At 43.7% G+C, this 13,061-nt stretch overlaps 2 protein-coding genes across 2 annotated transcripts; one reads left to right on the forward strand and one right to left on the reverse strand.

Annotated features, from left to right (window-relative positions):
• Positions 1 to 403: 403 nt before the first annotated feature.
• tada3l (transcriptional adaptor 3-like) lies at positions 404 to 7,565 on the reverse strand. The gene is made up of 9 exons (XM_079740997.1): positions 7,438 to 7,565; positions 6,790 to 7,031; positions 6,139 to 6,386; positions 5,804 to 5,909; positions 4,972 to 5,107; positions 4,170 to 4,273; positions 2,474 to 2,580; positions 2,016 to 2,207; positions 404 to 919 (listed from the first exon to the last, which is right to left on the reverse strand). Exons 2-9 carry the CDS (start codon positions 7,000 to 7,002, stop codon positions 727 to 729), a joined length of 1,299 nt encoding a protein of 432 aa, XP_079597123.1. The 5' UTR covers positions 7,003 to 7,031; positions 7,438 to 7,565; the 3' UTR covers positions 404 to 726.
• A 414-nt stretch (positions 7,566 to 7,979) lies between these two features.
• LOC307079051 (actin-related protein 2/3 complex subunit 4-like) lies at positions 7,980 to 12,453 on the forward strand (the record flags this gene model as incomplete). The annotated part of the gene is given in 7 exon segments (XM_079741120.1): positions 7,980 to 8,057; positions 8,059 to 8,064; positions 8,917 to 9,035; positions 9,519 to 9,630; positions 9,797 to 9,892; positions 10,859 to 11,029; positions 11,921 to 12,453. Coding segments are annotated over 7 exon segments (588 nt in total). The 3' UTR covers positions 11,927 to 12,453.
• Between the last annotated feature and the right edge of the window lie 608 nt (positions 12,454 to 13,061).

The raw sequence follows: 13,061 nt of genomic DNA on the forward strand, positions 1-13,061 counted from the left end.
ACGCCAAGTGGTTTAATGTGGAGCATCATCTTGGGTTGATGTTGACCCTCCGTTAGAGGGCGATGCTTCTCAGACCCTTGTTCCAAACATAACTCATTAGAAGGCTCATTAAAGTATCAGTCGGGGTGGGTCATAAGCATGGGGAAAACACTCCCCCCATCCCTCTTTCCTACAGCTCCCGGCTGAAACTCACTCTTTACCATTTCAAAGTGTTCAATTCAAGCTGAAAAAGGAGTTTCACTTAGAACTTTAAGTCAGACATTTTCCAATGACCCAATCTACATGTCGGGCAACACCACGTGGGGTCACAACCCTATGGTGGAGAAGCCCTTAAAATATTTAAGAAAATTCATAAGTAAAAGTAGTGATTAGTAGTAAAGAATCAACATGGAGAAACTGTCTTTCAGTATTTATTCAAAACAGTTCCTTTATGGTGCTACAAATGTAAAAAACAAGAAAAAAAAATACCAAAATGAGTGAAACAAAAACAAAATCAACAAATGGTCATGTCTTCACTATATGCATCTCGAGCAACGTACACTAAACATGCTAGGAAAATATTAAACGGATACCGTCCTCGGTGGAAGCCATGTAACACTATCAATTAACTTTGTACAGTTACACATGTTGTGCCAGAACCAAATAAGCCTTCCACAACACACTCAAACACACGACTGCCTGATCCACAGTCAGTATAGGGGCTTCCTCGCCACCGCCCAGTCCTGCTCAAACGTCCAGCAGCTTGAGGATGCTGTCCCTCTCCTTCAGGGCTTTCCAGGCCTGGTCCTTCTCCTTCTTGGTGGGCGAGCGCTTCTTCTGCCGGGCCGCCATGATGCGCCGGAAGGCCTCCATCACCTCGTTGTCCGACACGCGGACACGCTGCCGCAGCTCCTGTTTCCTCATCTCCTCCCTCGCCAGCCTGCCGTCCAAAATACGTTCAAACAAGCTCAGCAAAACGGTCTTCAGCTTGCACAAGGGAGTACAGAGGAACATTTAAGAAAAGGAGGAAGGGAGGGAAGAATGAGGGAGGAGGGTTTAGGATTCTCTCTCAGCAGTGTAGTGGTTAGACATAGGAGACTTAAGGAGTGTTACCACAGGGAGAAGGGAGGGAGGGAGCAGGGCTCAAGACCGTTTATTAATAAATATTTTTTCTTCATAATTTGTTTATTGAAGTCATCTTTTCCAAGGTTGCATTAGTGCCAATAATAATAATCTATGTTCTAGAGAAAAACTACAGTCTCAATTCCTCCCAAGGACTCAAGACTTTGGAGGACTTTCCCTAACAATATTATAGTGGTGCTATAAACATGCTCCTTTCTAACATTTCAAAACAGGGCCGTACATTAGTTGACCTTCTAGTTTTTACCTGTCGTTGTTTGAAAATGTTCAAGTGGAAAAAAAGCTTACTAAAAAAAGTGAAACCACAATGTCTCGAGTAAGTACTGTGGGGAGGAAGTCAGTGTCTATTTGATCCACTCTTGGTCGGAGTCGACTAACAGCAGGGCTTCATCCTAAAGCGGTTCGCCACCAGATGAGCCACGGAGTGCCGCGGAGCCCACTGCATGTTAAGAGCGACAACACACTGATTCCAGTTCAGGTCTGGTTCATGTACTGGCTGCTGAAAAAGATTTTATGCAGCGCTGTTGTGAGCTCTTTTCATTGAAAACACAACCCACTTGTCCCAGTTTGGACATACAGCTAAAAGGGGGGTTTGTACACTGTAAAAGGTTCCAACGAACTCGTACCCCATCATTAGTGCTAGTCAAGACAAAGCAAGGGGAAAAAAAACATGGGACGCGCTATTCTGGATGACGGATCTCCAGAAAAGGAAAAATAGCGACTTTAAGTGGAATATATTATTTCATTATCATCCTTATACAGATGGATAGTACATGAATAAAAAATGATACAATTTATTAGGGAGCCGCCAAATGAAAAACCTGGTGGCACCAGAAGAAGATGTTAGTCTTGAAGGAGAAGGAAGGAAGGGGGGCCAGGTGACGAAGAGGCTTTACCGCAGTAGCTCCTGCTTGCGGACTCTGTTGTGGGTGCTCAGAGCCTTGAGCTCCGCCTGCCGCTTGTGGAGCTCGGCCAGGACCTCGTCCTCAGAGTCGCCCCCCGCCCCCGGACGCTCCTCCGGGTCCAGCAGCCCCTGAGCCACCAGCTCCTCCTTGATCCGGGCCTCCAGGGAGCGCGTGTGGGGAACACTGGGGAAGGCCACTCGTCAGAGACGTACTCCGGTGACGTCAGCTAACCACGTATGCTTTGGCGACGCATATTAACACAAACCATTTCGATGTATGACTGGGTTAGTGTATAGGATCATTGAATTAATAAATAGACTAATAATCAACCATAAAAAAGGCCCATTTCCTCCAAACTTTCGTAATATCTTTGATAGAAGTGCTCAATCATTATTTTGTAAAGTATATCCCCTTACGGTGCTTTAGGTGTTGGATTCTGCATTACATACCAGAAGGCCTTTCCCTGGCTGCGTGGGGAGGTCCCCGCCCCGTCGGCGGCATCCTTCCCTGCCATGTCTGGGATGGGAGAATCCTCCATTGGGGATATGATGTTCTCCTGTACAAACGGCACAACATCTTATTAGAGTCACCGTGTAGTGCCAGCGTAACTGTCTACACCGGCCCTTACTCTCACTCTTTAAAAGGTACGATTTGGCTGAATGAGTTGTCCAAACTGGAAAGATTTAGGAGAAAGCATACAACCAGAAAGTTGGGTTGTGGCCTCCTGTTGCATTCCGTTATAACGTTGCACAAGTAGTAACGTTGTACAAGTGGTTAGTTTAGAAGCTTGGCTCTCCTGTTAGTCTCATGAAGACCAAGGGCTGGCGGGACGCTGGGGACCTCTTGTGGTACAGAGTGGTATCACCAGATGTTTCAGGCGAGAGAGGAAGTGAACTCAAAAGTGTTTTATTTTATAATATGTCTTATATGATCAAAATAGCCAGAGCTATGCTATTTTATCGCTGTTAATGATATGATCAAAATAGCAATAGCTATGCTGTTGATGTTAATGAAATAAAACCATCATTAAGAGAACATAAGTCAAATCATTTGTTTTTGCCAGTCCCCGCAAATCTGTCGAACACAGGTTTGACAGTTAAATGTACGTTAAAATGTACTTTTATTTCACTCTTTCCCCTCATAACCGATGGACATAGGCGGCGAGGTGTCAGTGGGACGGTCGAGCTCTGTCTGGGCAGTGCGAGAGAGGGTTCAGATTCACAGACACTGGGACGTGTCTGTGAAATCAAAAGTGATCAAAAATCACTTTTGCTACAAATGTACCACCTAGACGTGTTGCAAAACTACCTGCAAAAAAACCCACAGCTGAGACTCGTAGCAGCAGATTCGAGCAGTTGTATCGATGGACTTGTGCTCGCTCATTAAAATGCTGAATCAACATAGCGATCTATATAATTTCATTTGCGAGGAAATATTTCACAGATGTGCAACTTCTGATGCATTAGTTTACATTTGGGTTTACAAATGCACAACTTTTGCGCATGTTCTCAGATTATGAAACACGGGTGTGTGAATGTGGTTTGCACCAACTGCGCTGCAATGATTGTAGCAAAAGTGTCAAGTGCATGACTCTTAGAAGTTGTGATGCACAGGATAGGATTTGTGCACCTGTAACACAGACTTGTGAACTTGTATACCGTATTTAGTTTTTACAATGGTAGAAAAAATATTTATATGTACTGTTACTCATTTGTGACTTTAGAGTACACATGCAAAAGAAATATTTAGGACTTCAAATTTACTGTAACACATTTGTGACTTTAGTGTACGCATACAAAATCTGCAGTTACAGATGCTAAAGACTTTTGGTACAATAATACCTTCATACTTTTTACACGGGAGGCGTTTGTCGCGCCTGCCAATGCATTCTCAGGTCTCGTCCACACGGAGCTGATTTTTTGGTGAAACCGCATACGTAGTGTGCATTTGGGTTGCCCGAAACTGCATTTATCTTAAAACCATGTCCCAGGGTGGTTTCAAATAAAACCGACCAATGCGGTTTCGTGTTAGGATTCGTGTGGACGCCTGAAACGCAAACGATGACGTCATCGTCGTCATTTGGTAAAACCAAACCCTTCAAGGTAAGGCCAGAGAATAGGGCAGTGAGAGAGTGGTGTGTCTCACCTCAACAAGGGCCTGGAGCAGGCGTTGTGTCAGGGGCCCGAAGGGACAGCCGTCCTCTGGTGACTCATGCTGGCTCTCAGACTTCTTCATAAGGGAGTCCACGTCTAGAGAGGAGGAGAAGGTCAGGGCTATCACTGTTCAGTCTCAAAGGCTTTCACAGGTCCAGCTTCGGAGGACAATCAGAGGACGTGATCACGCCTTGAAACAAAAAGGAAGATGCCAAGAAAGCTTAATGCAAAGTCTATGGCTATTAAAAGAAGAAACCACCCAAAAAAACAACGATAACTTGCGCATAAATGAGATCACCTCAGAAAGAAAGTGTGTTTGTGTTTAGGGGGCTTGGCTCCGAGCAACAGAAGTCGGTCTTGTCAGTAGTCTAACTATTTGAATAATTTAAAGTGGTCATCTCAAAGATTTTACTGTAAATAAATATCTGTGTAGTCACTATTTAACACTGTATGAGATTGAGAATGATTGAGCCTATTGGCCACTGATGAAAACCCCTTGCATTTGGTCAGAGGCAACCCTGTTTATCTCTAGGTACAGATGGCTGCTTATTAACATTTGGATGGCACGTTGTTTGGTGTTTGGTGACAACGGAATGCAAATCTCGGAGATAGCCACTCTTAAACCTACTTGTCATCATATATTTGAGAAGAGAATCAAAACCAAGCACTGCAATAACTTGAATCACATAAAAGTGTGGCATTCAACTCTCAATGTAATCAACCAAGTCACTCAGTGAGTTTCAAGCGCGTGCAGAGCATGGCGTCTGTTGGGCACCGTGTTGATCCAGGCTCACCTTTAGCATCCAGCTCAGACAGGGGGCCTCCCGTCATGCTCTTCTTCTTGTCATTGGCCCGCGCCCCCTCCCTCTGCTCCTCCAGCAGGTCCTCCTGGGCCCAGCGCTGGGAGTAGTGCTTCCCCAACACGGGGATCTGTGGTGGGGGACAGACACACCACGTCAACCATCGTTGCCAAAATACTTATTTCGGATCCAGCAGTCCTGCCTCTGGGTCGGGTCGGCACAGGGCTTGGGCCCGAGGAAATTATCTGCAAGGGGCGGCGGTATGCCTTGTTTCCTGTTTGAATTACAGAGACATTCTACTGAAGGAAACTAAGTGGCACCAGGGGGTATGGCTCAAAGGGGATTTTAATATGTGTATTTCTAGAGGTGCCAGTCTACTCAGTGTTGAATTTAAACCTTTAGGCATTTTTTTTATTGTTAACTACAACAGGCCAAGATGTTGTTTACCAATAACGCACAGATTACCGATTAGATATGTTTGGTAGGAACAAATATGAGGAGAAATCAAGCGAAACGCCATTATCTGAAATAGTCTGACATCAGATTTAAGACATTCAGTTAAAGGCTGATTTGTGATGCAACCTAAATACTAATTCATAATTCTCAAATCTCTTCAAATGTCTGTCCGCTAGCTGATAGGTATGAGATGTTTAGCCTTTGTGGCTAAACACTGCTGAGTAGAAGAGAAGATCTGTAGAGTAGATAAAGTGGTGGTGCACTGCAGTTTATCAACAGGGTTGAGAAAAGAGGCAATATGACAATAAACAAAACTCAGCTAAATATAATGATGAGGGGTGGAGCTGGAGGTTAGATTTATCAGCCATACTTTGTAATATTCCGCCTCATCGTCTGGAGGTTTCAGGAGCTCCTCCAGCAGCCTGATCTCCTCGTTGGTGATGTCAGCACAGTAGGGCTCAACTAAGGCCCAAAACCTAAACATCAAGACAACCAAAGGCATGGTTAAACAACACGCAAAGAAACACTTAAATAAATACACTACAATACATACAATGCTATTGAATAATACCGTGATACTGATGAGATTGTGTGGCATTCTGCCTTTGCATTTCTCTTTATTTCTGCGTCAAACCAATTGTCTTGTCTGGGATGAACGCAGCTCATCTATCTTTGAAACAGGAATGTGGTGGTGCAGCGACGGACCTGTTGGGGGAGTCGTTTTTTGGCGTGCGGGGAATGTCTTGAGGGTCCTCATTGAACTCGTACTCCTGGACCTTGGCCTGCAGGTTCTTCAGCTTGGGCCTGCCGGGTCCGGGGCCCGGTGCGTGGCCGCCCTTACTCTCCAACTTCTGCTTCTTGGGTTTGTGGCGCGACGACGCCAACGGGTCGGGGTCTTTGCCGATCTTCAGGAAGCGCTTGTCTCCCTTCTTATCCTGCCAGTCTGTCAGGATCTGGGAGCAGGGAGAGGTCAAGGCTCTTCAGAATCATCTGGACATGATGGCTCTGTGCTACCATCCTTTCTGCCTGTTTGGCCTCTATTGCACTCTAAACAACGCCTGAGGGTGGGATCCCACTCATACAGGTTCCCTCTCAGGGTTGATATATTGTTTCTCCCTCTTCTGACAAATGTACTTATTGTAAGTCCCTTTGGATAAAAGCGTCTGCCAAACGCTCTCAATGTAAGTGTAAATGTAAACGGTTCCCTTGGATTGCCCTTTAGCAGGCATGGGGTTAGATTGATGTCGTGAAACGAAGTCTGTGAAGCCATCTGACAATGTAACTGTGATTAAGGGCTGTACAAAAACCGTTGGCTAGAGTTGGTGGCGTAGAGGGACCAGAGACACGTGCTCCTACCTGTCTCTGCTCCTCCAGCGCTCTGAGGCGGCGGTTGGCCGACGACAGCAGGGTCTCCAGCTCCAGTTGGAGCGTGTCCAGCTCCTCGATGCCGATGCCATCGTCCTCCGAGCGGCCCAGCACAGCGGTGTAGCGGGGACACACCTTGACGTGCTCCACGGGCTTGAAGTCGTAGTACTTCAGCGGGGGGCAGTCCTTCAGCTCACTCATCATGCCACCTCTTCACAGGTACCTCGATATACCTGAATGAACAGGCAGGGGTGAGGGGAAGGTGGCAGAGCGCGCGCACACACACACACACACACACACACACACACACACACACACACACACACACACACACACACACACACACACACACACACACACACACACACACACACACACACACACACACACACACACACACACACACACACACACACACACACACACACACACACACACACACACACACACACACACACACACACACACACACACACACAAGCGCGCGCCTCCGCCTGAACCGCGTAACAACGATAAATGACCCACATATTCACAAATGTGGGTAATGAACCTTAACAATTTTGCAATGAACATAGTAATTTAAACATGTGGTTGAACAAGTCATTACGAATATATATTGTTTAGAGCAACGACATTTACCTTTAGTGAACGGCGTCCATTATGGAACAAACCATTTGGAAGCAAGGGGTCCTGCAATGTAACGGAGACAAACCTGTAATCGGTACTCCTGATAATATACCCTCTTATGAATAATATTGCTAAAAATAGATCTGAAACTCTACCCAATAATTCATCCTATGTTTTTCCGCATAAAACCTCCAAAGATAAAAAGGTTCAATTCTGAACCCATTGGTAAAATGGTATCCTCAGTAGAGACCATTATACGTGTTCTGCTTTTATTTAAATAAATGAGTCCCTATATATTACAATGTATTGATTTGTTCTCTATATTATTATACGTTTATAAAAGTTATATCTTCGTTATAATCATGCGTATGGATGTCAATATGTTTTATTTAACGTGAAGCAGATATCTACATCCTACAATGCAATGGACTCGTCTCGAGTAGTTCCTTTTGCAGACAATGTGAGCCAAACAAGCGGGGCTTATAATATGTTTCAACGTAACCGCCTCCGACAGTTGTGTTGAAACGAGCGGTGAACCAAATCGAGCGCGCCCTATGTTTATACTGTTGTCAAACTGTAGGAGGAAGCGCAGTCCCAGGCGTGGCAGAATCATTTCCGCCTTCTACAACAGCAGAAATGGTAAGACTAACACAATAATAATAGTGTCAAAATAATAATGTTAATATTCCAGCAATAGGCACATCTTAACATTTATCTTGCATTTAATGTCAAGTGATTTAATTAACATTGCTAAAACATCATGTTAGGCGGATTGTTTCTCAAGGCTTATCGTTGACATCCTCAGCTGACCACATCTGTCCATTTAGTGTTAAAGTCTTCATGTGTTCTCCTCGTTTAGTATTGATTTAAGAGTATCGGCTCGATTGTTAAACTCGTCCGTTTCAGTTTAAGGATACTATGCTCCAGTTTGCATGCATTTGCAATTTTTTGTTTTCTGACTATTTTACTACGGCTTATTTAGTAGAAAATTTGATCTATTGTGACTTGCAGTGAATTGAGATAGGCTATGAAGGAACAGATAGGGGGTGAGCCATCTCCATATCCAATGTGTAACTTTACTCTAAATGCGTTCAATCTTTTCAGTTCAGTTCTGTACAGTTCAATACTGTAACTGTCCCGAAAGGGAAATTCGGTTTGCAGAAGTGGTAAAGAAGCGAATATAATGTAAAATACATGAGACAAAACAACCTGACCAAATACAACTAATAAAATAAAATACCAATTTCCGTTAATAAAAGTCTATTCCATTTGAATTCTTTAAAAAATAAAATGCTTTAGTGCTGTTTGAGAGTGCCGTCAAGTTGTAACACTTGCTAAGTGCATTTATTGCACTAGGAATTCCTAGGAAAATGTTATTCCTATTTTACCTAACCCTGGGCGGCCAGTACCTCTGACCCGATGGAAGGAGAACAAATCCCTCAACAGGAGAGGGTCAGACCGTTCTGATGTTGTTAATGTAATGCTCCTCAGACAGCCACCCTAAGGCCCTACCTGAACGCCGTGAGGGCCACCCTACAGGCGGCCCTCTGCCTGGAGAACTTCTCCTCCCAGGTGGTGGAGCGCCACAACAAACCAGAGGTGGAGGTTAGGTAGGTTTAGAGTCGGATTGGTGTTCACTCTCTGTAAGATTGTCTTCAGTGGATGGGGTTTTCTTCTGTTCAAATACACACTAGCCTTAGCAGCTATCCGTATATTTATATATATATTTATATTACCATATTTGTCATGAATCACAGGAGAGCCAAAACTATTTAGAGATAGTTTCAGTCTTTAACTGCTTCCATCAGAAGATAGATTGGTGGGCTCAGACCCAAAGCCTCTGTCTTCAAGTTGTTGGACTTGTTCAGACATGCATTAGAAATCCTATAATGCAAAGAATGGTACAAGCTGGGACAAGCCACTGACAGCTGGGTCAAGTAAACTTATTATGCACCCATTTTATTGAGTTCCTCAAAAAAGTTACTATTACTCAATACAACAAGGAAATAATACATTCTCGAAATCCTTACGGAAGTGTAGTTTTTGCACATGTTTGTTTCCCCGTATAATTAAATAATTCTGCCTCTTCACAGAAGTAGCAAGGAGCTTCTGCTCCAGCCGGTGATGATCAGTCGCAACGAGAAGGAGAAGGTCCTCATTGAGGGCTCCATCAACTCTGTGAGGGTCAGCATCGCGGTCAAACAGGTCACGAACAAACTACTACTTCCTCAACACGGATGTGTGTGGGTTGCCAGATTGGGAACGATTTCCAGCCCAATCTGGCAACACGGTGTGGATGGCCATTGTTGTTGACATGGACCAAAACCCTGACCTCAGTCAGTAACAGAAACATGTTTTCTGTTGTGCCCAGGCGGACGAGATCGAGAAGATCCTCTGCCACAAGTTCATGCGCTTCATGATGATGAGAGCGGAGAACTTCTTCATCCTGAGGAGGAAGTCAGTGGAGGTGAGAGTTGAAGAACGGCGCTTTGCTGTCTGGAGGTGGTGACTTTAAATGAAAATACGACGCAGCGTACAACACATAATTCCACGCTTCGGTGAATAAATGTTCATAGTGCTTGTCTTCACTGCCTGTAAACGTAACGGGCAGAGCCACTGCTGCAGAATCACGTTCTTATCACGGATCGTTTTCTAAAGTGCTTTAATTGATAAAACAAAAGGTTATTTTAATGACACAAAGTAGAAAATAAACAATATCACACACAGTTTCAAAAGTCTGAGAGGTGGCAGTTAGTCTGAATATTGTGCAAAGTTTTGAATCAACCTCAGAGCAGGACCATTGCTATTGGCCCGGTGGTGAAGCACACTGCTGTTTGGTTATCCAAAACTAAAGAATGATTTTCCGATCATCCCATATATGGCATATATTCTGAGGCTGGCTGCCCCCCAATTGAAGCGTTGACTTGACGCGTTCTGGACGTCCAGCCCCCTGGTCACTGGGATGTTCAGATTAAATTAACCTTCTACCCGCAGGTCCAAAATATGCATTGATGGGTTAGGGTTAGATACAATTAAGGGTAATTATGGGTTATACAAACATTACAATAGAAATACAAACAGTTATCCGACTACTGAATTGAATTTTGAATACTGACCTAATGAACGAATATCTGAATATTAAAATATAAGGGCTAAGCCCTATAGTAGTATATCTAAAACTTCATTTGAACTTTGGCACAGAACCTTGCACCAAAAACACATTTTCTTGCATACCAATGCCGAGATGAGATAACCCTTTTTAACCCTGTAAGGGAAACTCAGAAAATTCTTTCTTCAGTCTATCAAATATTAACAAATGAAGCACAAAGTGTGTGTGGGTGTGTTGGCCTTAATGGAATAGATTGCCTTTATTGCACACCATTTAGTGAGACTGATTGTTTGGTTCCCTTCTGCATCTCTCTGTCCCTGTCAGGGATATGACATCAGCTTCCTCATCACCAACTTCCACACTGAGCAGATGTACAAGCACAAGCTGGTGGACTTTGTCATCAACTTCATGGAGGAGATCGACAAGGAGATCAGCGAGATGAAGCTGTCTGTCAACGCCAGGGCCCGAGTCGTCGCAGAGGAGTTCCTCAGAAATGTACGATTTGAGATTGATTTATATTAGTTCTATAGTAGGATACTTTGTGCATACACCCAAGTCTATGCGTTCCTTAAGAGGGTTACAACACCTTTCAGATGTTCATTTGTTGAGCCTTGCATTAACACTGCCAGGCTTAGGGGTTTGTTTCCCACTGGGGACCCAATGCTGAGTAAATGAATCGCTATGTATTTGGCTTGAGGCATTCTGTAATTTAGGTTTCATTCGGTAACTGTTACAGTAACCCCTCAGACAAAAGTGTCAGACACTATCGGCGGTTCCTTTTTACATCAAGGCGAGCTTCCCTGAGGTCCAGAACCTTTCTCAGGGGTAGCGCACTGTTCTTTAGAGCTTTCCTTCACCAAAACGTATTTTTAAGAGCAGTGGAAGGGGTGTTGTGGAGGAGGAGGGAGAGGCACGCTGATCAGAGGGTCACCGTTTGATGCAGGTGGTCTCGGGGCGAGAGGGGACGGTAGTACTGAGCTTTAACCCCTAACAACCAGAGGGGTCCGATCAGAAGTGATCAGGGAGGGTCTGCAAGGCGTCTTCAGTTGTACGATGGATATTTACATTCTGAAAAGAGGAACACAAGCGTGTGAGATCTTCTCAGGTCTATTTATAGACTGGGCCGAGTAAGGCTTGTATATCAGAGAAAGACATCAGCCCAGTGCCCGTTTTCTCTGTAAAAGCACCTTTATATCAAGTGGTTTTGAGAATAATAGATTTATACATTTTATTTTGCCTCAATTCTAGTTGAAAAGCTTTCAATGGGACTGCAAATGTTTTTCTTTATGAGTTATCAATGCATTAATTTATCATTTTTATTTGAATGTAGTTGAGAAATGAAGGTGGTCTATATAACATATTTGTGTACTCTGTTCTTCTCATCAGTTCTGATGCTGTCCTTCCACGGCGCTGGTTAAAAACAAAGGGATTCCATGCCATGGCCCTGCAGAACAAGAGGAACCGCCATCACAGCACCATCATCCAGTCTTGCAGTGCGGCGCTTTGAATCTCGTCTCTCCAGCATCCACCTGTCCACCATGAGGATCAACCCCTGTAGATAACCAACATGTTGAGCAGGTTGCATTGCAGTTCTGCAACTGTAGAACAAATCCCCACTCCAAGGCGGGTCCTTAAAAGTGTTAGATTGGTTGATATCACTGGAAACAGAGGGTGCTGAGAGTAATGTGGTCCCAAATTACAACCTCAAATGTTTTGTATTAACGGTTTAATGTACCTTTTTACGGTCTCATTTGTCCAATATTTCTTTAATTTTCTTTTTTTTAAATTTGTCTCTCAAAAACACTTGCCCAACCTTTCCAAAAGAGGCTAAATGTGCCAGGCATTATATAAAATGGATAGAATATATAGAATGATATTAATATGGATGATAAACAATAAAAACGGTTGTTTATAGCTTCTGCATGACCTCTTCATTATCCTGCCTAAGAAAAGGCAGATCTGTGTTGTGGAGCTTGTCCAAGTAAACCAAGCATCCTGGCTTCGTCTGAAGCCAATGTTGTTTTGCTGTGTCTGCGTTGATAATGTTATTTCAGGTGTTGGAGTCAGAGTAAGAACAAGAGTTTCTGTGTGAACCACACAGGGATTCCCAACCTCTTTCATCTTGAGGCCCACTTTCCATCACAGAAGTGTAAGCGGCCAACCTAAATGCGCTACAATGAACCCGACCATAACCCAATTATCGAAAGGAGCCATACTTTGGATACTTATAAGTATTACAGCAATTAGGTGTTTTATCTGAAAAATACCATTCATTGTATTTATAAAATGCATTTTTGGGGGAACAAATACCTTAAGACACCACAGGTTGGGAATGGCAGAACTCATTTAAAGGGAGTATTTTACCTATATTCAGCAAAGTAACATCCACTTTTCATAAGATAGTGTACCTTTATATTTTTTAGCTAGTGCATTTTTTGTGTTTATTATGCTTCATGAATTATCCAAAACATTTTTAGCAAACAATTGACAGCAAGGACTTAAGTCAGTCCGACCTGTCTAAGCACCT

Source organism: Pollachius pollachius (assembly GCF_949987615.1).
Source record: "Pollachius pollachius genome assembly, chromosome: 8".
Taxonomy (NCBI): Eukaryota; Metazoa; Chordata; class Actinopteri; order Gadiformes; family Gadidae; genus Pollachius; species Pollachius pollachius.

Excerpts from the sequence above, each read along its gene's own strand:
- tada3l (XM_079740997.1), bottom strand. The coding sequence starts at position 7,002 with ATGATGAGTGAGCTGAAGGACTGCCCCCCGCTGAAGTACTACGACTTC. Across the intron at positions 5,910-6,138 it reads AAAAACGACTCCCCCAACAG|GTTTTGGGCCTTAGTTGAGC; the intron begins GTCCGTCGCTGC and ends CTTGATGTTTAG. Across the intron at positions 5,108-5,803 it reads ATGAGGCGGAATATTACAAA|ATCCCCGTGTTGGGGAAGCA; the intron begins GTATGGCTGATA and ends CCCCCACCACAG.